This window comes from Dromiciops gliroides, chromosome 3, assembly GCF_019393635.1.
Source record: "Dromiciops gliroides isolate mDroGli1 chromosome 3, mDroGli1.pri, whole genome shotgun sequence".
NCBI lineage: Eukaryota > Metazoa > Chordata > Mammalia > Microbiotheria > Microbiotheriidae > Dromiciops > Dromiciops gliroides.
In genome coordinates, this window is record NC_057863.1 from 334153149 (window position 1) to 334175745 (window position 22597).

The following is a 22597-nucleotide window of genomic DNA, read 5'->3' on the forward strand; positions in this document are numbered from 1 at the left end:
TACTTATTCAGTGCCATACCAATCAGACTACCTAAATATTATTTTATAGAGATAGAAAAAAATAACAAAATTCATCTGGAAAAACAAAAAATCAAGAATATCCAGGGAAATAATGAAAAAAAATTGACACGAAGGTGGGTTAGCAGTACCAAACCTGGAGCTTTACTATAAAGCGGCAGTCATCAAAACTATCTGGTACTGGCTAAGAAATATAGTGGAGGATCAATGGAATAAGCTAGGCACAGGAAACACAGTAGTAAATTACACTAGTAATATAGTGTTTGATAAACCCAAAGACTCCAGCTTCTGAGATAGGAACTCAGTATTTGACAAAAACTGCTGGGAAAACTAGAAGATAGTATGGCAGAAATTAGGCATAGACCAACATCTAACACCTTATACTAAAATAAGGTCAAAATGGATACATGGAGACAAATGGAGACATAAGAAGTGATACCATAGGTAAATCAGGAGAGAAAGGAATAGTGTACCTTTCAGATCTTTGGAAAGGAAAACAGTTTATGACAAAACAAGAGATAGAGAATATTATAAAATGCAAAATGGATGATTTTGATTACATTAAATTAAAAAATTTTTGTACAAACAGGAGCAATGCATTCAAAATTAGAAGGGAGGCAGAAAGCTGGGAAATAATTTTTATGGCCAGTACTTCTGATAAAGGCCTCATTTCTAAAATATATAGGGAACTAAATCAAATTTATAAGACTCCAAGTCATTCCCCAATTGAGAAATGGTCAAAGGATATGAACAGGCAGTTTTCTGATGAAGAAACCAAAGCTATCTATTCCCATATGAAAAAATGCTCTAAATCTCTAATGATTAGAGAGATGCAAATTAAAACAACTCTGAGGCACCACCTGACACCTATCAGATTGGCTAAAATGACAAAAAAGGAAAACAATCAATGTTGGAGAAGCTGTGGAAAAATTGGAACACTAATGCATTGTTGGTGGAGCTGTGAACTGATCCAGCCATTCTGGAGAGCAATTTGGAATTATGCCCAAAGGGCGATAAAGCTGCACATACCCTTTGACCCAGCAATACCACTTTTAGGTCTTTTTCCCAAAGAGATCATGGAAAGGGGAGAGGGACCCACATGCACAAAAATATTTATAGCTGCTCTTTATGTGGTGGCAAGGAATTGGAAGTTGAGGGGATGCCCATCAATTGGGGAATGTCTGGACAAGTTGTGGTATATGAATACAATGGAATACTATTGTGCCATAAGATACGATGAGCAGGAGGAGTTCAGAAAAACCTGGAGGGTCTTGTGTTGGCTGATGATGAGTGAGATGAGCAGAACCAGAAGAACATTGTACACAGTATCATCAACATTGTGTGTTGATCTACTGTGATGGACTATATTCTTCTCACCAGTGCAGTGATACAGAAGAGTTCCAGGGAACTCATGATAGAAGAGGATCTACAAATCCAGGGGAAAAAAAAAGAACTGTGGAGTATAGATGCTGAATGAACCATACTATTCCTTTTGGTTTTGGTGCTGTTGTTTTTCTATTTTGAGGTTTTTCATCATTGCTCTGATTTTTCTCTTATAACATGACTAATGCAGAAATATGTTTAATATTATTATGTATATATATGTGTGTGTATATATATATACATATACATACACACACACACACACACACATATATATATATATATATATATATATATATATATATATAACCTCTATCAGATTACCTGCTGTCTAGGGGAGAGGGGAGAGAGGGGAGGGAGGGAGAAAAATCTGAAATTGGAAAGCTTGTATAAACAAAAGTTGAGAACTATCTTTACATGTAACAGGAAAAAAATAAAATACTTTATTTTTTTTTAAATTTTTTTTGCAGGGCAATGAGGGTTAAGTGACTTGCCCAGGGTCACACAGCTAGTTAAGTTTCAAGTGTCTGAGGCTGGATTTAAACTCAGGTCCTCCTGAATCCAAGGCCAGTGCTTTATCCACTGCGCCACCTAGCTGCCCCTAAAATACTTTATTAAAAAAAATTATTAACCTGAAGAAACTGATGGAAATCTTGCTTCCTCTAGGTAGAGCAATGAAAAACTCATTCTACTTGCTTGTGTTGTTAATTATAATCAATTATCCATTAATATTTTCTCTGAATACTCTGGAAGAATATTGCTAAGCCTTAGTGGTATGCCTTTTATCATCAGTCCAGTGATTTCACAAACAGCTCTTTTGACTCATTAATTTCCAAAAGTTGTATGTTCCATATGCCCCTTCCATAATTTGATTCTATTCCTCCCACGATTTTATTGTTTTTACAAGATTATAAAAAGTTTTACTTTGCTCCACCTTTTAAGAGATTTTAATGTCTAGACCAGACTGTAATTTGTGGTGGATTTCTCCCATCAAATATTTTATTTTTAATTTATGGAATAAAACAAGCCTTTCTATAACATGGCATGATAAAAAGATGGTTGCACATGAAAGTGCAAAATTATTATGTACAACCTGCTATTCCTTTTAAATATATAATAAAGTTATCATGTAAATTTCTTTTTTTTTTTCTTTCCTCCCCGCCCCAGATGGCTACAATTAGACACAAATAGGTGTATAAAATTATTCTATTTATCAGTTCCTTCTCTGTATGCAGATAGCATTTTTCTTCATATGGCCTTTACCCATACCTCCCTCCACCTGAAAGAGAAGCATTTTTCTACAGTGTGCATTCTGGAAGAGAAAGAGTACTGCCCTGTAGCTGGAAGACTAAAGCCATGTCATGAAGGACATATTTGCATTTTCTAGCCCTTCCTGAAATTTCTATAATTGCTCACACAGTGCAGGAGGAAGGTGAAGAAAGATTGTTAAGAAGCTTTCTTGTTGTCTTTTCCTTTAGTTGGTATCAGTGGTGGTGATTGGGGGAAGGGGAAGTTGAAAGAGTCTAATGGGCTTTTGAGTAATTTGTGTTTATGTTCATGTGCTCCATGGAATCCTTTGAGTCTCAGACATTTTCTGTGGGGGGACAGAGTGCCCCATGCTCAATACCAATATTGTAGACTGAGTACCTATGTGGAATTGAAGATTCTATTATATATCTTTGAAGAAACCTAGACAAAGTCATACTTAAGTTTTAATTAGGAGATTTTCCTGCATTAACTATGAATAGTGTTAAGGGATAAAATTCTAGCTAGTCTGTCTAAAATATCTAATGAGTGGTCGCCAATAAATTATAAGCTTTAGCAAGAGTTAGACTTTTAAGCATTTATTAAGGAGAATAAGAATTTGGTAAAGAGAGAGAAGGAAAGGCCTAGATTCCTATCTATTAAAGGGAGAGCACATTTCTAGCTCCGCTCTCCACCAGAGTCCAAAGGAAAGAGTGTGAGAGCGAGCGCCAGTCTCTTCCTTCCTCCTCCCACTAGCCCGCGTCACTTCCTGACGCCAAAGAAAAGACTCCTGGTCTTGCCCTCAAAGACCTTCGCTTCATGGGCGAAACTCTTCTACAGTAAGTCTCCAGCAGGTGGCATCATTCCAATCGTTACAATAGGATGAAAAAGTCAAAAAAGAGAAGCTCACCCTTTAAAGGACAAAACTCCCAGGCCATATAAGTCCAGAATCCTTGGAGCAATGATCTGTAATGAAGAAACATCAAAGTCTTTTCCACTAAGAATAGCAAAAAAGCTGTGCTGGCCACTCTTGCCATTATTATTGTACGTAATTTTAGGAATGCTAGTTATAGTAATAAGGCACAAAAAGGGAAATAAAATATGCATAAGCAAAAGAGAGATTAAAATATTTTATATTTGAAGGTGACATGATTGTTTAAAAGACCTGGAGGATTCAACAAAAACATTAATCAAGATAATACTCCAGTAAGACAAAATGATACAAGATAATATCAAAAAAATCAACTAGATATCATTTAGAAAAAAAAAATAGGTAAAATACTGTGGATTTCACCTACCATGAAACCTACAAAACTTAGTTAGAAAAACAACTATAGGGGCAGCTAGGTGGCACAGTGGATAAAGCACCGACCCTGGATTCAGGAGGACTTGAGTTCAAATCTGACCTCAGACACTTGACACTTACTAGCTGTGTGACCCTGGGCAAGTCACTTAACCCTCATAGCCCCACCAAAAAAAAGGAAAGAAAGAAAGAAAGAAAGAAAGAAAGAAAGAAAGAAAGAAAGAAAGAAAGAAAGAAAGAAAGAAAGAAAGAAAGAAAGAAAGAAAGAGAAAAGAAAAAACAATTATAAACTATAAAACAATCAAAGGATAAAGGGAAGAATTACATAACTGGAGAGACAGCCAGTACACATTGGTGTGCTTGAATCAATAAGGTAAAGGTAACAATATTACTAAAAAAAATTTTGTTAGCCTCTTGCAATTTACTTTTTAAAATAATAAACATTTTTATTTATAGTTTTGAGTTCCAATTTTTATCTCTCTTTCCCTCCCTCTCCTATCCCCTCCCTGAAGCAGCAAACAATCAGATATGGCTTATAATGTATGATTATGTAAAACATTACCATAGTTGTAATTTTGTATAAGAAAACTTGATTAAAAGAAAAATAGTGAAAAATAACATGCTTCAGTCTGTTTCATCAATATCAGTTCTTTCTTTGGAGGTGGATAGTATGTTTCATCAATAGTCCTTTGAGGTTGTCTTGGATCATTGTTGTGCATAGTCAAGTCATTCACAGTTCTTCATCAAACAATATTGCTATCTCTGTGTACAATGTTCTCTTGGTTCTGCTCATTTCACAATACATCATTTCATACATATCTTTCCAAAGTCATCCTGCTTGTCATTTCTTATAGCACAAAAATATTACTCAAAATTAATTTTATTACATTTTATCATAGCAATATTCAAAGCCATTGAGCTGCTTCATAGTGAAAAAAAATTATATGGAAGGGCCAGGCATGCACAATATGGGGGAATTGTGATAGAGGGAAAAAGTCAAATCAGTACTTGCACTGTCAATTCTCAAATTACACATTAGAAAACTCAGAATTAGAACAAAATGAATATAATAGCATTTGAGAAATATGAGATATCAAAACATTAGAGAAGAAAGGCACTATCTGATTAAAAGTGTTCCGATTATAGCAGTATGGTGAAAATGGAATTAGAGAAATCTCACCATATAGTATAATATATTTTAAATGAATCAATGAGCTAAAAATAAACAGTAAAACCACCAGCTGGCATTTATATAGTGCTAATAGGTTTGCAAAGCACTTTCTGTACATATCTCATTTGAGCCTCACAACAAAGTATGAAGTAGGATGTACTGAGTGCTATCCGCATTTTATATATCAAGAAACTGATAATAATAGCACCTACCTCCCAGGGTTGTTGTGAGGATCAAATGAGATAATATTTGTAAAGCACTTTGCAAACTTTAAAGCACAATATAAATGCTAGTTTTTAGAAAGAAAAGGGAAGTAGAAAAATTAGATATTTTCTCTCAAAAGTTTGTTTCTCTTTCAGAGAGCTTTTCCATTTCTCCCATGAAGGTTGTAGGGTATTTACCCCTACTACTCTTTTATTTTTTAAAAAGAGGTTGAGGGGCAACTAGGTGGTGCAGTGGATAGAGCACCAGCCCTGGAGTCAGGAGAACCTGAGTTCAAATCTGGCCTCAGACACATGACACTTACTAGCTGTGTGACCCTGGGCAAGTCACTTAACCCCAATTGCCTCACAAAGAAAAAAGAAGAGGTTGAAGCAGAATTGAGGGTACTGGGGTACTAGTACATGGTGGTCTGTTTCCATAAGCTGTCTCATCTACTTTTTAGGGGAATTGCTAGGGAGACTTTTTTTTTAAGTAATAGCCATTATTTAGAGAAACATGACATGCCCATTAGACAGAGGTGCTTTTTGAGCCCTTATCCTTGGCTTCCATTTGGGAGAAAGCACGCTTTCTCAACACACAGGTCCACAAATACCGTGGGAGAGCCTGTGTGCTGTCGAAAATGACAAACGTCTCTGGGTTCTTGACCTTGTCAACAACACTGTCATAGGTATCCATGGTTCTTGAATCTAATGGAGGAGGAGAAATGTAGGATGGACTTCCCTCACAGTAGGAACCTATGGCCACTTCAGCCTCAAATACATAGATCTTGCAGTCAGGGTCAGAGGTCGTCCTGAGATTGTTTACCAAGTTTTTGAGGTTCTTGTTGAAGTAAATGCCATAACCATATTGGTGGTCTAATGGAAGAAAACAAACAAAAAACAGTGAGAGATGGGAAAGTGAGTTTCATCTGAAAAATCACATCTTATTTGGATGCCAAATATATGCCACTACCAGTAATCCAAAGATCCACCTCGTCCCACTCTCCACTCTGTTTCTATCTTCAGTCAAAGACACTCCCTCAAAGTGAAACAGAGTATCATGAAGCCCAACACAGAAATAATCAAAAGAAGAACAATTTATCTTAAGTTAATGCTTGATATGAATCCCTCGGTAGATGGGCCAGTTTTTACTTTCCTGGTAATACTACTATAAATTCATTCATTCATTTCCATCAAGGGGACTTAAAGGTCACCTATTCCATCACTGCAGCTGTGAGGAAACTGAGGTCCAGAGAAGCAAATCACTTGCCTAAGGTTATATAGCTAGTGTGAGAATTGGAATGACACCCCCTGCTGGGAGGGACATTGTGAACTCTGGCCATGAAAAGAAAGCATGTGACTGTAGCATCTGTAAGTGACCTTTTCTGGGGTTTCTCATAGTCAAGAAGTGATGTTTGCTGTCCTGTGGGTCCTGTCAATCAGAGCTACCAACCAATTAGCTTGGAGCTGTGTGTGTGTGTGTGTGTGTGTGTGTGTGTGTGTGTGTGAGTGTGTACGGCTCTGTTTCCTGTTTCACAGGAGGCTTCTGGGAGGAGAGAGGCCTTTTCCGTGGCTGGACAGGGCTTGGCGGCACAGACAAGCAGGATAGGAAGAGCAGGCAAATCTCATACTTTATCCATGTGTTTCTCTTTACTAACCCTTCATATACTTTAATAAATACTTAATGCCCAAATATTGGTGCTATACATTTTCTAATTTAAGGCGACCACTCATTAGATTTTAGACATCATAGCTAGAATTTTAGGCCCTTACACTAGGAAATAGGTAGAGTCAAGCTTGTGAATCTAGATTAGGTTCAAAACCTACTAGACAGTCAGGTGGCACAATGGATAGAGCATTGGTCCTGGAATCAGGAAGACCTAAATTCAAATTGAGCTCCAGACATTTACTAGCTGTGTGACTTTGGACAAGTCATTTAACCTCAGTCTACCTCAGTTTTCTCAACTGTAAAATGTGGATAATAATAGCACCCCTCTCTCAGAATTGTTGTGAGAATCAAAGGAACTATTATTTGTCAACCACATAACACAATGCCTAGCACATTATTAGTATGTTATTATTAGATTACCTGACTCCAATCTGGTGTTCTTTCAACTATGCTACATTGCTTCCTCTCCAGGTTCTTGGTTTCCAATATGCCTGGCTCTTTAAGCAAATCTTCTCCAAGGAAACATCCCATCTTTAAAGGGACTTAAAGTTTTGAGGAGATTCTCTTTCCCCTTTCCCTCTACACACACACACACATACACACACACACCCCTCTGGGACCCATAGCATGGCAGAGTGGGGAAAGTTCTGGATTTAGAGTCAGACAGACCTGGGTTAGGATTCTGGCTGGGCAACTTACTAGTCTTGTGACCTTGAGCAAATCATTCCACATCTCTCATTTTCACAGGAGACAGGGAATAAGCATGTGTGTGTGTGTGTGTGTGTGTGTGTGTGTGTGTGTGTGTGTGTATCCTATTATGTGGCAAGCATTTTGCTAAGTGGTTTTTTGGTTTGTTTTGGGGGGGGGGTTGTGAAGCAGTGGGGGTTAAGTGACTTGCCCAGGGTTACACAGCTAGTAAGTGTCAAGTGTCTGAGGTTGGATTTGAACTCAGGTCCTCCTGAATCTGGGGCTGGTGCTTTATCCACTGTGCTACCTAGCTGCCCCCAATTGCCATTTATTTTTAATGAATTTATTGATTGTTACCATGATTTGCCCAGAGTCACATAACTACTAAGCTTCAGAGGTAGGATTTTAACTCAGGTCTTCCTCATCCAAGTTCACTGTTATCACTTAACCTTTCTGAGCCTTAATTTCCTCCTTTGTCAAATGGGCAAAATAATAATATCTGCCTTCTACCACTTTAATAATAGCCTACATCTCAGCTAATGGAGCAAGAACTCCCTAATCTACAAAAACTCCTGGGAAAATTGGAAGGTAGTCTAACAGAAAGTAGGTATGGACCAAAATCGAACACCACATACCAAGAAAAGTGGAAAATGGGTACATGATTTAAATATGAAGGGTGATATCATAAACAAATTAGAAGGGAAGAAATTATTTGTCAGATTTATGAATTGAAGAAGAGTTTATGATCAAACAAAAGATAGAAAAGATCATAGGAGATTAAATGGACAATTTTGATTACATAAAATTAAAAAGGTTTTGCATAAACAAAACCAGTACAAGCTAAAATTAGAAGAGAAGCAGAAAACTAGTTCTCTTTTTTAAGATATATCAGGAACTGATACAAATTTACAGGAATAAGAGCTATTCTCTGATAAATGGTCAGACGATATGAAAAGGCAATTTTCAGAAGAAGAAATATCAATAGCCATATAAAAAATATGCTTCAAATCACTGATAATTAGAGAAATGCAAATTAAAATAACCCTGAGGGACTACCTCACACTCATCAGACTAGAAACGTTGACAAAAAAGAAAGGAAGGAAGGAAGGAGGGAAACTTAATGGTGGAGGAGTGGGGGGAATGTTCTGGGGAAACATACATTAATGCACTGTTGCTGGAACTGTGAACTGGTCCAGCCATTCTGAAAAGCAATTTGGAACTAAGCCCCAAAGACTTAAACTGTGTATACCTTTTGATTCAGTGATATTGCTATTAAAGCTATATCTCAAAGAGATCAAAGAAAGAGGAAAAAGACTAATGTATACAAAAGTATTTATAGCCATTTTTTTCATATGTGGCAAAGAATTGGAAACTGAGGGATGCCTATTGACTGGGAAATGGTTGAATGAGTTATGGCATATAAATGTGATGCAATGCTATTGAGCTGTAAGAAATGTTGAAAGGAAATTTTTAGAGAAACCTGGAAAGACTTGAATGGAAAGATGCGGGGTGAAGTAAGTAGAACCTTGGAGAACAATTTATACAAGGACCATGTTGTAATGACAATGTCAGGGGAAATTGGTGGTAGGGACCCTTAGGTATTCCTCTTTAAAGAACTACAACTCTTGAACACAATCCAATTAGAATAAAATGGTCTTTTATTTGGGTGCTTAAAGAAAGTGACCAAGAAGGAAGACTTCCCTCTTGGGAGAAGATGGCTTGGAGACATCTTTCTTCTTGACCAGAAGGGATGTGGACAGGGTGGCCACCTGACAATGGAAAGTTCCCTTTGGTGGTGGGTAAAGATTTGTGAGAGTCAGAGAGATTTTTCTTTTGGAATGATAGTGCCAACCCCTGGAGTTATCTCTGTCTCCTAGCTCAGGTAGTAGCCATGCCCAACTGACTTTCCTGCTATAGAATTCGATCTCCCCCTACTTCACAATCAGTTTCAAAAGGCTTAGGAAGTCTTATCAACAACATGTTCTCCACTTTGAGATAGAGCAGTGATGAACTCAGAAGAATATTAAAGCAAATTGCAGGGAGGGGTAGAATGACTAATGCAAGAATTTGTTTTCCTTGACTACATATTTTAATAGGTTTTGTTTTTCTTGCTTTTTTAATAGGTGGAAGGAACTAAAAATAAAACAAAATTCTATTTTAAAATGCAATATAAAATATTATATTGTTTTTATATTATATATTATTATATAATAATATATTATAATATTATTAAAACATTATATTATATAATATAAATTATATTTTTAAAAAGTTAACTATTATTGTTGCTATTGCTATTATTATTATTATGAACTCAAAAACTCTCCCTTTGGACAATGGAAACTGTCCTTGGGAGCTTAATTTTATTCTTCTCTAGTTGTTGTGAAAAGTATGCATCCTACTTGGGGATGAGAGAGGGGAAAGATAATCAACTGACTGAAGATCTTCTCACTTAAATTCTTTTAAAAAAATGTTTTATGTATTTTATTTTTCCCTCAATTACTTGTTTTTTAGAGGGTTTTTTTTGGTGGGGCAATGAGGTTTAAGTGACTTGCCCAAGGTCACACAGCTAGTAAGTGTCAAATGTCTGAGGCCACATCTGAATGCAGGTCCTCCTGAATCCAGGCCGGTGTCTTATCTACTGCGCCACCTAGTTGCCCCTCAATTACTTGTTTTTTGTTTTTGTTCTTTTTGTTTTTTGTTTTTTGTTTTTTGTTTTTTGTTTTTTTCGGGGCAATGGGGGTTAAGTGACTTGCCCAGGGTCACACAGCCAGTAAGTGTCAAGTGTCTGAGGCCGGATTTGAACTCAGGTACTCCTGAATCCAGGGCCAGTGCTTATTCCACTTTGCCACCTAGCTGCCCCCCCTCAATTACTTGTTAAAACAATATTTTATATTTGGTTTTTGTTGGGTTTTGTTTATTTTTTTAAGTTTTGAGTTCCAAATTCTATCCCTCTCTCCCTCCCTGAGACGGTAAGCAATCAGATATAGGTTATATGTGTTTCTTGTTTATATTCTTAGCGCACAGGCAAACACACGCACACACACACACACACACGAAGAAAGCAAATGAAATTAACATTTAAAAAACTATCAGGAAAAAAAAACTACTAAAGGAAAATGTTAATACAACAATTTGTTAAGTTACTTTGCATCCAATCGTCCAAAGTCTCTTAGCCACAACTGGATCAAAGGGACCCTGAACAAAGTGGTCAATCTCTATGTAGTTGCCGAGATCCCTCTAGGTGTTGGCTGCTTGCCAGTGGGCAGGAGCAGTATCACAAAAAAGGGAGCTGAGACTTACCGAGAGGCATGGAGTATATCCTTTGGAAGCCAGTTTTTCTTACAAAGTTGCAGAATTGATGTGGGACTTCCTGGTACAGCATGAAACTACAGTTCCCATTTGCTTTCTTACTCTGAATCATCTTCCTCCCTTTAAAGGCAGCCTCAAGTAAGGGATCGGAGATTGAATCGACCTGTCAAATAAATGAAACACACTGACATAAAGGGGTGGGTGGAGAACAGGGTTGCAGGTTTTGCCCTGACTCCCTCAAAAAGCAAAGGTTAACAGGCATGCTATTTTTCACCCCAGTTGCATCTAATGTCACATTAATGTCAGATTGGTCCCTTGGTCACTAGTTAATCCCTAGCTCTGCTTCCAATAAGATTCAAGTAACCTGAGGACAGCAATTGTCATTTTGTCTCTGTTTCCTAAGTACTTAGCACAGTGCCTGGAACACAGCAGGTATTAAATAAATGCTTGTTCAATATTTTCTTTTCTTTTGGGGGGGGGGGCAGGGCAATGAGGGTTAAGTAACTTACCCAGGCTCACATAGCTAGTAAGTGTCAAGTGTCTGAGGCTGGATGTGAACTCAGGTCCTCCTGAATCTAGGACCAGTGCTTTATCTACTGCGCCACCTAGCTGCCCCACTTGTTCACTATCAACCCCTAGCTCATTTCCATTGATTGGAATGACCAAAGAGAATGGCTCAGATCACTTGTGTTTGGTTGCCATCTTTGTCCTCTGAGTCTCCCACTTACATTCTCCCCTCCTTACCCCATTGTCTATGCCAGCACACACACACAGGCATACATGCACACAGCTTAACTATCCAGTGCTACTAAATGGATAACTATACTATGGGCAAAAAAGTAAGTGAATTAAATTAAATGAATATGATTGGTGAGACCTGTCTCTATATCATCTTCACTCAAATTATGGCTGTTACCTTCAGCACTTCCAAACCCGCTTTTTCAAACTCTTTTTTCTTTTCCTGGAGTTTCTTTTCCAACGAAATGTCCAAACTATTCACATTTCCTTCTTGTGGCTGGATAGAGAATGAGCATCCTAGACAGAAGAAAAACAATATCTAAAATATTGACCATTCTATGAAAAGATTAACAACTCAAAATCCAGATCTTGCCTAGTAACATTAACCATGGCCCAAATTGCATCCCTCCCCCTTTGGGGGGTGGGTAGCGAGTGCTATGATATTTTGAAAGGCTGTGTGGGATAATGGGAAGAGCAATGCTGTCAAAGAGAGAAGGAAAAGAACCAAAATATTCAAAGCAGCTTTTTTTTTGTTTGTTATTGGGAACAAAAAAACTGGACACAGCAGGTGCTCATCAATAGAGAAACAGCTAAGCAAATTGTATATGAATGTAATACAGCCTTCTGGGCTGCAGAGAGTAATTGAAATGGATGCCTGGGGGAAAAGAGTGCAATTATGAAAAGGCTGTGCTAGTCAAGATGTTGCTCATAAGAAATTACTCTTCCAGTGTGATTTCTTGAAGCCCACCAGTGCTATCAGCAACAACAGACAGAGCTACTAATTACATGACCTATTTAACATCTGAATGGTAGTGTAGCATAATGAATAGGGAGCTGGCCTCAAAGCCAGGAAGACCGGGGTTCAAGTCTTGCTTCTGACACATAATGGCTCTGTGACCTTAGACAAGTCCTTAACTTCTCAGTTGCCCCAGGCTACTCTCCATGACTCTTAGTTGCATAGAATGTGCCAATCTGCATGGGTAGAGGGGGTGTATACACCTGGGATTTTCCTCTACCAAAAAAATCACATGACAAATTCTTCCCCCTTTCCCAATTTAGCAGCTGAGGTATATTACTAATCAATTGAATATTGATTAATTAGGAAAATCAGGGGGCAGCTAGGTGGCACAGTGGATAAAGCATCAGCCTTGGATTCAGAAGGACCTGAGTTCAAATATGACCTCAAACACTTGACACTTACTAGCTGTGGGACCCTGGGCAAGTCACTTAACCCTCACTGCCCTGCAAAAAATAAAATAAAATAATAAAATAAAATAAAATTAGGAAAAGCAGGGGGGTAATCACCAAATGAAACTGGGTTCTAGGTCTTTCTAACTGTCTGCTCCTGAAACACTTAGCTAGAATAAAACCTGTGAAATATGATTGCCACATCCTGGTAGCAGAGATGTCCATTAGCATCAAGCAAACCTGGAAATTTCAATGGTAACTAGAAGTTTAAGTCAAAGAACACTAGTTTGTATTTAGAGACTATGAAGGATAGGGACTGGACCTGTTCATGGGGATAGTGAACTCCCCGGTGAGAATATTCCCTCTACCCCTGCAGGTCAGCACCTTCTCTGAAATTCAGAATCTTGTCTAGAGAACTGATAGGTTAAACAACTTACTCAGGGTCACATGTTCAACCAATATGGGTCATAGGCAGGAACTGCTGTCTGGTTGGTTCTGAGGCAAGCTCTCTATCCAATATGCTGCATGGCCTTTATAAAGGCTATACATTAGAAGAAAACAAATCAGAGAAAGTCAGTGTGATATATTAGATGGAGGGCTGGCCGTGGAGTCAGGAACAGTGGGGTTCAGGACCTGGATTGATATATATTGTGTGACCAGTGACATGTCAGTCAACCTTTCGATGCTCCTCAACAACTCTCTAAGACCCTAAGTTGTACAGTTTTTGCCAATCTTATTCTGATGAAATCTCAGACCAAAAGAAAAAAAAATTAAACAAAAATCCAAAAATTGATGGAATAGTACTAAAGAGAATCATTTCTGATCCCCTTCTCAATCCCCTTAGAAGCTATTTGAAGGCAAGGAATTTGACAGGATTTTTTTTGTTCTTTCCTATAATTAATAATAGTAACAATAGCAACAAAAACAGTATTAGGTTTTCTCATTTTATCCTCACAACATTCTTGTGAAGTAAGTATTAATATTATCCCCTTTTTACAGATGAGGAAACTAAGTCTGAGAAGTAAGTGACTTGCCCAGGATCACACAGTTAGAAAGTATCTGAGGCAGGGTTTGAACTCGGGCCTGTCCAACATGCTATTCACTGTATGACTTAACTGCCACTGAGATTTAAAAAAACTGTTTTTTTAAATTTCCACTAGCTAGCAGTTTCCTCCTGCACATCTTAATGAATTTATTGAATAAATGAATGAATAAACCAATTGAATGATTGTACTGAGATTTACTCTTTCTTTTATGACTGCTCTTTGATTTCACAATCCTTTATCAAACATTTCCTACGTGTACATGGAATACAAAGGGACAACTATAGTGTAGGGTAAGGTAAAGCCTTACATCTGGGTGTGAAGCAAGCTCTACTATTTACTAGCTCTATGGCCTAAACTTCATTTTCCACATTTCTAAAATGAGGATTTCAATATTTAGGCTTGACCACTCCACAGGGCTGTTGTAAGTCAAGTGCTTTCAAAACTGCAAAGCATTATACAAATCTAGGCCCCATAAATGTTAACCGTTTTCTATAGTGTCAGCAGTTTGAACAGAATTTAGTTTGTCATAGGATCTCTCTTGACATATATGGCTCCACCTCAAATCTATAATAAGCATATACCCTTTAAGCACATGAGTATAGCCAGGTCCCAAACAGTGCAAATGATGAATTTGCTAAAATGGTCACATTATTTGAATTTGTACTCCATATTTCCATTAGAATGGAACCAATTACAATCTTTTACATAACTATACCTTCAAATAGTGTGGCTTCAGTACATAGGACCACTTTGTTTTTGTGTTTTTGTTTTTGTTTTGTTTTTGCAGGTCAATGAGGGTTAAGTGATTTGCCCAGGGTCACACCACTAGTAAGTGTCAAGTGTCTGAGGCTGGATTTGAACTCAGGTCCTCCTGAATCCAGGGCTGGTGCTTTATCCACTGTGCCACCCAGCTGCCCTGGACCACTTTGGAAGACGCAAATGACCACTTTGGGGGATGCGTTATTTACATTAATCAGAACCTAGCTATTTTTTTTTATTTTTAGGCAGGGCAACGAGGGTTAAGTGACTTGCCCAAGGTCACACAGCTAGTAAGTGTCAAGTGTCTGAGGCTGGATTTGAACTCAGATACTCCTGAATCCAGGGCCAGTGCTTTATCCACTGCACCACCCATCTGCCCTAAGGACCTAGCTATTTATAAAGAACTCAAGTGTGCATGTTTGGTGAACAGATGCTCATAACAAGAATGCCTAGTTATTCTTGACCAAATGATCATGTTTGTCAAGATGTCCTGATCTGTTTATCATGAATCACGTGGAAGTGATATGGTAATATGTTCCCATATTGGAACAAATGTCGGTGAAGAGCTAGATGGTCAGGTTATCCTTAAAAGGGGGTCATCTAAGCCCAAGTTGCCATTCTTAATCATGACAGAATGGCCCAATTCTACAGTGGAGACAGAATTTAAGCATAAAGCCTTGTTGTTTGTTCTCAAAAAGGACCAATGACATAACAGGGTGATGTCTTGACTTGCACATGAATTGTATTAAAGTGAGGCAATGCTGCATAAAGTCATCAGCCTTATTCTCTCTTCAAGAATCATGAAGTTCAGCGGCAAGACAAAAGTCAAGATGACTGGTAATGGCTTGAGTTCAAGAGGGAGGGAGTTAGCAACTGACACCCACAGGAGTGGGAAAGCATGAACAAAGGGAAGAGATTTTGACAGAAAAGTTTAACTAGAGGAAGGCATAGATCAGTGGTGGGCTGCACAATCAGGGACTTGGTGGGAAAGGGAAACCACCAAGAGGCAGTGTCTGGTCTGGCACCTGCAATAATTGACATTATTCTGGAAATGAGGAACAATGAAAAAGAGGAATCCGTGAGACAAACCCTTCAAGGCAGAAGCTACATAGAAGGGAAAGCTTGGAATGAAGACATTAGAAGCCTTGGTTGAATGAGGAATAAAGAGAAAAGAGGGAGACTAGATATAGGGGTCATGAATCAGAGAATGAGGATCTAGAGTAGATAGGAAGATAATGAAGAGAGTGAGAGAAGTCCTTTTTGGAAAGGGGTACAAATGACAATTTAAAAACTAATAAATACAAATAGTTGAAGGGGAGGAAAGGAAGAGAGAATGCATTTGACTAAGAAGGGAAAAAGAAGGGGGGAGAATTATAAAATCAGATAAAAGCAAGAGAGAAAAAAGATAATAAGCAAACCCTAAGGCAAAGGGGTAAGAGAAGGGGATCACAGAGGGGAAAAGAATTGGTGAGAATAGAGTGAACAAGAAAAAAAGACTACACTAAAGTAGCTGAGGAAACATAGTACTGTGTTTACAGAAGAAGAAAACAAATAACTCAGAAAAAATGCTAGAGAGAGATAGAGGAAAATATAAACCTAGCTCTTATAACTTGGAATGTGAAGGGGTAGAACAATCCAAGCCTATTGTTATAATCACTCAAGGTTTAAGAAGAAACCAGAAAGGTCTGACTGCAGGCTCCCCAGAGACAAGAGCGGGTGGAGACTGATTCCCAACAATTGTTTTCCAAGATTCTGGGTCGCTCTCAAGTCCCCTCAATATTTATTCTTGTAGAGTTGACACACTATCTTTTTTTCTGACATCCTAGATGTGGAAAGATTATTTGAGCAGTTTGGACAGTATGTTGAGTATTTGCTATTGTACATTGGAGAGAATTGTGGTGATTTTCAGCATATAGCCTGGAAATCAGAGTAGAGACACTCCCCTTCCATTAGGTAATTGGGTAATTAAATAAACTGAGTAAAATAACTAAAAATCTATATGCTGATTGAAGTAAATATAAGCAATTGGACTGACTAAACCACTAAATATCTTGTCTTTCCTTGGAGAGCATAGTGTTAGTTTTGGCCAAGATTTTTCACATAATGCTGTGAGAACTCCTACTCAGCAAATCAAAAGAACTTTAGGTAATTTCGACCAATATAAGCTTGTACTATGTGTCTCCTGTGTCTTGTTCTTAATAAGACATGAACTCTTCACCAAAAAAAGTTTGCTTTTAAATATTAAACTGTTATAAAAAATACATGCTATCAATTAAAGTCCAATCTGGGTGAGAATATGGTTATAAATCTTGAACCTTTTAACGATCCATCACTTCCATTCCTTTAAAGACATTAATAATGTTTTCCCCACATGCCTATTTCATCTACTTTATGCAGTCCCAATGTTGCATTACAATCACATTTTGTAATCTAGTAGACCTAGATTAAACAGTACACATATTAGCACTCTTTCTGTTATTACCACTGACTTTTAAAAAAGAAATAGGAGGGGCAGCTAGGTGGTGCAGTGGATAAAGCACCGGCCCTGGATTCAGGAGTACTTGAGTTCAAATCCAACCTCAGACACTTGACACTTACTAGCTGTGCGACCCTGGGCAAGTCACTTAACCCCCATTGCCCCACAAAAACAAAAAACAAAAAGAAATAGAAATAGGGAATTTATTAATCAGATAGAATGTTTTCATATATATCTACATTCTTATAAGACTTTAGGTGCTACTCAGTCTACAAAACCCATAATTAAATCCATCACCTTCATTGACTAACAAACATCAAGGTCAGTCATTCTTTATATCCATCAAGAAGAGGTGACCAAGATTCTAAATAAAGTCTAAAGGGGGATTTCCATACTTTACAGAGCAGGCACTCTTACCCTGGGATCTAGGCACTTAAAAATATAACTATTTCAATATAACTGGTTTCTTTTATAATCCTAGATATTTGGTTTTAATGTGTTTAATAAATACTATTCTAAGAAAAGGTTCATAGGCTTCACCAGGTCTGCCAAAAGGCCCATGGCACAAAAAGGGTCAGGAACCCATGTTATATTTCTAAGGGGATATCTTCAAGAGAGAGGTAGGCTGGTCATGCCTAGTGACCAAAGCCAAGTTGTAAGATGATAACCAACAAGATGAACAATCAATGGATAGCCAAAGTGCTTGCTCAATGAGATATTAACGGAATGGGAGGAAAACCCTCAGCATACTGAGTTTCCTCCTATCCCTGACCCCAACCCATTCTATAGTGAACTTATGGAAAGCTATGGTCAAAAGTTGTACAGTGGGTAGTAGGCATGAATACGCTGCTATCTGCTTAGAAGAAATATATGCCTCTGGAGTATCTTTAAGACCAGAACAAAGGCCTTATCCTTTAATCCTATTGAGTTAATGAGACTACTCTTAGTCATAAGCTTTATACATTTATCAACCTATTGGGGTTGTTCAATCCTTTTCAATCATGTCTGACTCTTCATGACCCCATTTGGGTTTTTGTTTTGTTTTTTAGTGAGGCAATTGGGGTTAAGTGACTTTCCCAGGGTCACACAGCTAGTAAGTGTTAAGTGTCTGAGGCCAGATTTGAACTCAGGTACTCCTGACTCCAGGGCCAGTGCCCTATCCACTGTGCCATCTAGCTGCCCTGGGGTTTTCTTGATAAAGATATTGGAGTGGTTTTCCATTTCCTTCTCCAGTTCATTATACACATGAGGAAACTGAAGCAAACAGGGTTAAGTGACTTGCTCAGGATCATACAGATAAGAAGTGTTTGAGGCTGGATTTGAACTCAGGAACATGAGTCTCTTCCTGACTCCAGGCCTGGCACTTATCCATTGTGCCACCAAGCACAGAGGTGACTAAATTAAACTGCTCTGTTCCTTAGCCCCAAGACTTAGTTAACTTTTGGACAATTCCATATTATCATAAACAAATCCAGTTCTGTGGCATTACTTTAATTTATGAATGAGCATTTTATATACTGTCTTAGGAATTGGAATAGAAAGAAGAATGACTACCTATATTAGGCAGGGATTTGGTGTTGCTAGCGTTCAGATCCTGGATGAAACAAGCAGCTTCCTTCAAGCATTGACCTAATAGCCCATCTACAAGCCATTGATGGGAGGTAGTAGGGGGCAATGAAAGGGGCACTGAACTTTCAGTGCTTAAATTAGAGTCATGAGTCACTTTACTACTTGTATGACCTTAGGAAAGTCACTTGCCTCTCTGGACTTCAGTTCCTTATCTGTAAATTGAGGGTATTGGACTAGATGACCTCTCATGACCTTTGAAGACCTAGCATTAGGATCCTATGCATGCTACAAGCCTCAAATGGGGAATTAGAAAGCACAAAGCCTAGAGTGTGGGAAATAATAAATGAGAGGCCTTCTTCCATTTCCAGGATCTAGGTGATCTAGGATCCTAGAGAGGTGATCTAGGACAGAGAAGTCAAGCTTGTGGCTATACACTCACAAAACTCCCAAGTGTGACTTGAACCAGATTAAACTGTGATTGGGAAATGTTTAATAAAATAAATAAAAATATAATAAAATGCAGGAAATGATCATTTGTGGTTTTCTAAGTTAATATTCAGCCCAGAGAGATCCATTTCTATTTGAGTTTGATACCACTAGTCTCGAGGATAGTATATTAGATTTGAAAGTAGGAAGACCTGGTTTGGGTCCAAGACAAATAACAACAACAACAACAATGAAAATAGCTACTATGGGGCAGCTAGGTGGCACAGTGGATAAAGCACCAGCCCTGGATTCAGGAGTACCTGAGTTCAAATCCGGCCTCAGACACTTGACACTTACTAGCTGTGTGACCCTGGGCAAGTCATTTAACTCCCATTGCCTTGCCAAAAAAAAAAGGAGAAAATAGCTACTATTTACATAAGACTCTGTGGTTGGCACATTACTTTTAAAATTTCATTCATTCCTTACCACAGCCCTACAAGGTAAGTGCTGTTTTACAGATGAAGAAACTGATGCTGAGAAAGATTAAATGACTTGCTGAGAATCGCATAGCAAAACAACTTATTTGTCTGAGGCAGGATTCTAAGTCAGGACTTCCTGATTCTAAATCCAGAATTCTATCCACCGTATTATCTAGCTGCCTATGACCTATGTGTGACCTGATTGCCTCAGGTTCTTCATCTGTAAAACAGGAGCAATAGCTCACAGGATTGTTGTGTGGATCAAATGAGATAATGTATGTATGTAAACCTTAAAGCTCTATATAGATTTCTAATATTATCATAAGTGAAAAGGTAGAGAGCATCACTGAACTTCTTAGAGATAATTCAATAGCACAGAACATAAAATTGAAATTAACATTCTAATTTTAAATTTAAGCATTTTTAAGGCCATGGGAAAATGGATCTTTTTCAAGAAAAAAAAAATGAAAAGAGTCAAAAAAATGTTAGTAGTTCTCTGCTCAACACATGAATGCCAAAAGAAGTATTGTGGCTTCTCTCGCTGGCTTTGAATTACAAGGCACTTACTTACCCTTTAGCCTTCTTAAGTTTTTCTCTGCACAGTCCATCTGCACATCACACAGCAGGTTTTCAATACGTAGCACCACAGGAATGATAGTGTTCCGCCTTCCTTTAATCTCTAGTGTCACCTTCCCAGAGCTGATATCCTCTGAGATGGAAACCTCATACTTGTTTTTTAGATGAGACAACTGGTCATGCTCCTCTTTGCCAAGGTAGAAGATAAGATTGTTTTCAATAGAATAGCACGCCCGGGGCCACAATAATGTCATGATCCACTTTTTAGCAGCAGCCAGTTGTTCCTCATTATTCCCTTTGAGGTGGATTGAAGGTGTTCTTGTTTCTTCAAGCTCAGCTTCTTTTTTCTCTTCTTCAGGCCTCCTTGGAGCTGAAAAAACCACCATGAACAGAGACATCAAGGCCAAATGGGCTTTTTAAAAAAATGTAGTCACATCCTGCATACCCCACCAAAGAAATCCTCCTCCCTCTTCTCCTTTTCCCTTGTCTCATAGGAAAAGATGATGTTTCTTTTCTCAAGCCGCCCACCTCCCTACATGCCCATGATCTCATTCTATCTAGTCTCTTCCATAACCTTTGTCTCCCTCTCCTGTATCCTCAGTCTTTTTCCTGGGTCCTTCACTTTAGCCTATAAATATGATAAGGTTTCTCCACCCCAAGAGAAACCTTGACCCCACTGAGCCCTCAAATAATCCTCTCTTTCTTCCCCCTTCATCATCTAACTTACTAGAAAGAATTGTTTCTACTTTCTGCTCCAGCTTTCTCACCATCCACTTAACTCCCTGATCTGGCTTCTGCTGCCACCATTTTACTGAAATAGCTGTCTTGTGCTTTGTCCACTGTGTCACCTACATGCCCCGTGATGACATCTTTAAAATAAAGTTAAGGGGTAAAAGGAATGCACTGGAAGAAAGGGAAGGGGAGAGGTAGAATGGGGTAAAGTAGCTCACATAAAAGAAACAAGAAAACGTTTATGGAGTAGAGGGGAAGATGGGTAAGGAGCAGAAGAGTGAGTGAGCCATATTCTCATCAGAATTGGCTCAAAGAGGGAATAACATACACACTCAAGGGATACAGTAATATATCTTGCCCTGTGGGAAAGTGGCAGGGGAAGGGGATAAGGGGTGAGAGGTAAAGGAAGGGAGGGCAGATTGGTGGAGGGGGCAGTAAAAAGCAAAACACTTTTGAGAGGGATAGGGTGAAAGAAGATAGAAAATAGAGTAAATATCAAGGGGAGGGATTGGATGAAAGGCAATACAGTTAGCAATAGTAACTGTGAAAGAAATGATAAGCAGGATGCCATCAGGACTTATGAAAAGTACAATTCATCTACAGAGAAAGAACTGATGGTATCTGAATACAGATTGAAGTATAATTTTTTTGTTAGTCCCTCTTTCTAAAGTTATTTTGTCTGTTTTCTTTCACAACCTGACTAACGTGGAGATGTTTTGCATGACTGCACATGTTATATTGAATTGCAGGGAGGGAGGGAGGAAGAAAATTAGCAACACAAAGTTTTAAAAAATCAATGTGAAAAAAAATTTTTTTACATGTAACTGGAGGAAAATGATAAATAAATAAATAAATGACCAAAAAAGTGAAATAGAAAAGGAAAAAAAACAAAACAAAGTCCCCACAAACCTCTGCCTGACAAAATCCAGTATCTTCTGTCTGTCCTCATCTCTTAACTCCCATGACCCTGCAATTTCTTTGTTTTCCTACCTGCCTGCTTACTCTGACTATATTGAGTCTTCCTCCTGCTCTTTAAATCTGTGTGTGTGTGTGTGTGTGTGTGTATTCCAAAGTTCTGTCCCAGATGCACTCTATATGTATGCCTCTCTCTCCCCATTCCTCCCTCCCTCCTTCTCTCTATCCCTGCCTCTGTCTCTCTCCTCCTTTCCCTCTCCCTCTTTCTATTTCTATCTCTTTCTGCCCCCCTCTCTCTCTTCATCCCTCTCTCTCTCTATCTCTGCCTGTCTCTCTTCCCTTCCTCCCTCCCTCCCCCTCTTTCTTTCTCTCTCTCCCTCATCCCTCTTCCCCATGTCTCTCTCTGTCTCTGTCTCTCTCTCATATTTTACTTTGGTGATCTCCACTATTTCCATAGCTTTTCAGGAGTGCCAAATAGCCTTATGCAAGTTAATCTAGTGTTTTGTTTTATTTTTCCTGAAAAGGGAATTTTTAAAAATCCTAAGGACTTGGTTGATTCAGGAGACCAAGGTTAAAATTTTTGACACTGCCTCCTGGTACAATGAGTATGGCACTCCAAAGACTTTACACATGACACTGACTGGTCTCTACCATGGCAAATACAGAGGCAGGGAAGCTGTGGCTACATGTTCTTGCTAATGTCCT

General features: G+C 38.4%; 1 protein-coding gene across 1 annotated transcript in view; it reads right to left on the reverse strand.

Annotated features, from left to right (window-relative positions):
• Positions 1-4721: 4721 nt before the first annotated feature.
• The window catches only part of PARP9 (poly(ADP-ribose) polymerase family member 9), a 46072-nt gene continuing 28196 nt past the window's right edge, over positions 4722-22597 (reverse strand). Inside the window, exons 7-10 of the mRNA XM_043990956.1 lie at positions 20241-20615; positions 11905-12023; positions 10980-11151; positions 4722-6196 (exon numbers count right to left, since the gene is read on the reverse strand). Of these exons, the coding sequence (XP_043846891.1) occupies positions 5850-6196; positions 10980-11151; positions 11905-12023; positions 20241-20615 (1013 nt within the window). The 3' untranslated portion in view covers positions 4722-5849. The remainder of the gene's footprint in view (positions 6197-10979; positions 11152-11904; positions 12024-20240; positions 20616-22597) is intronic.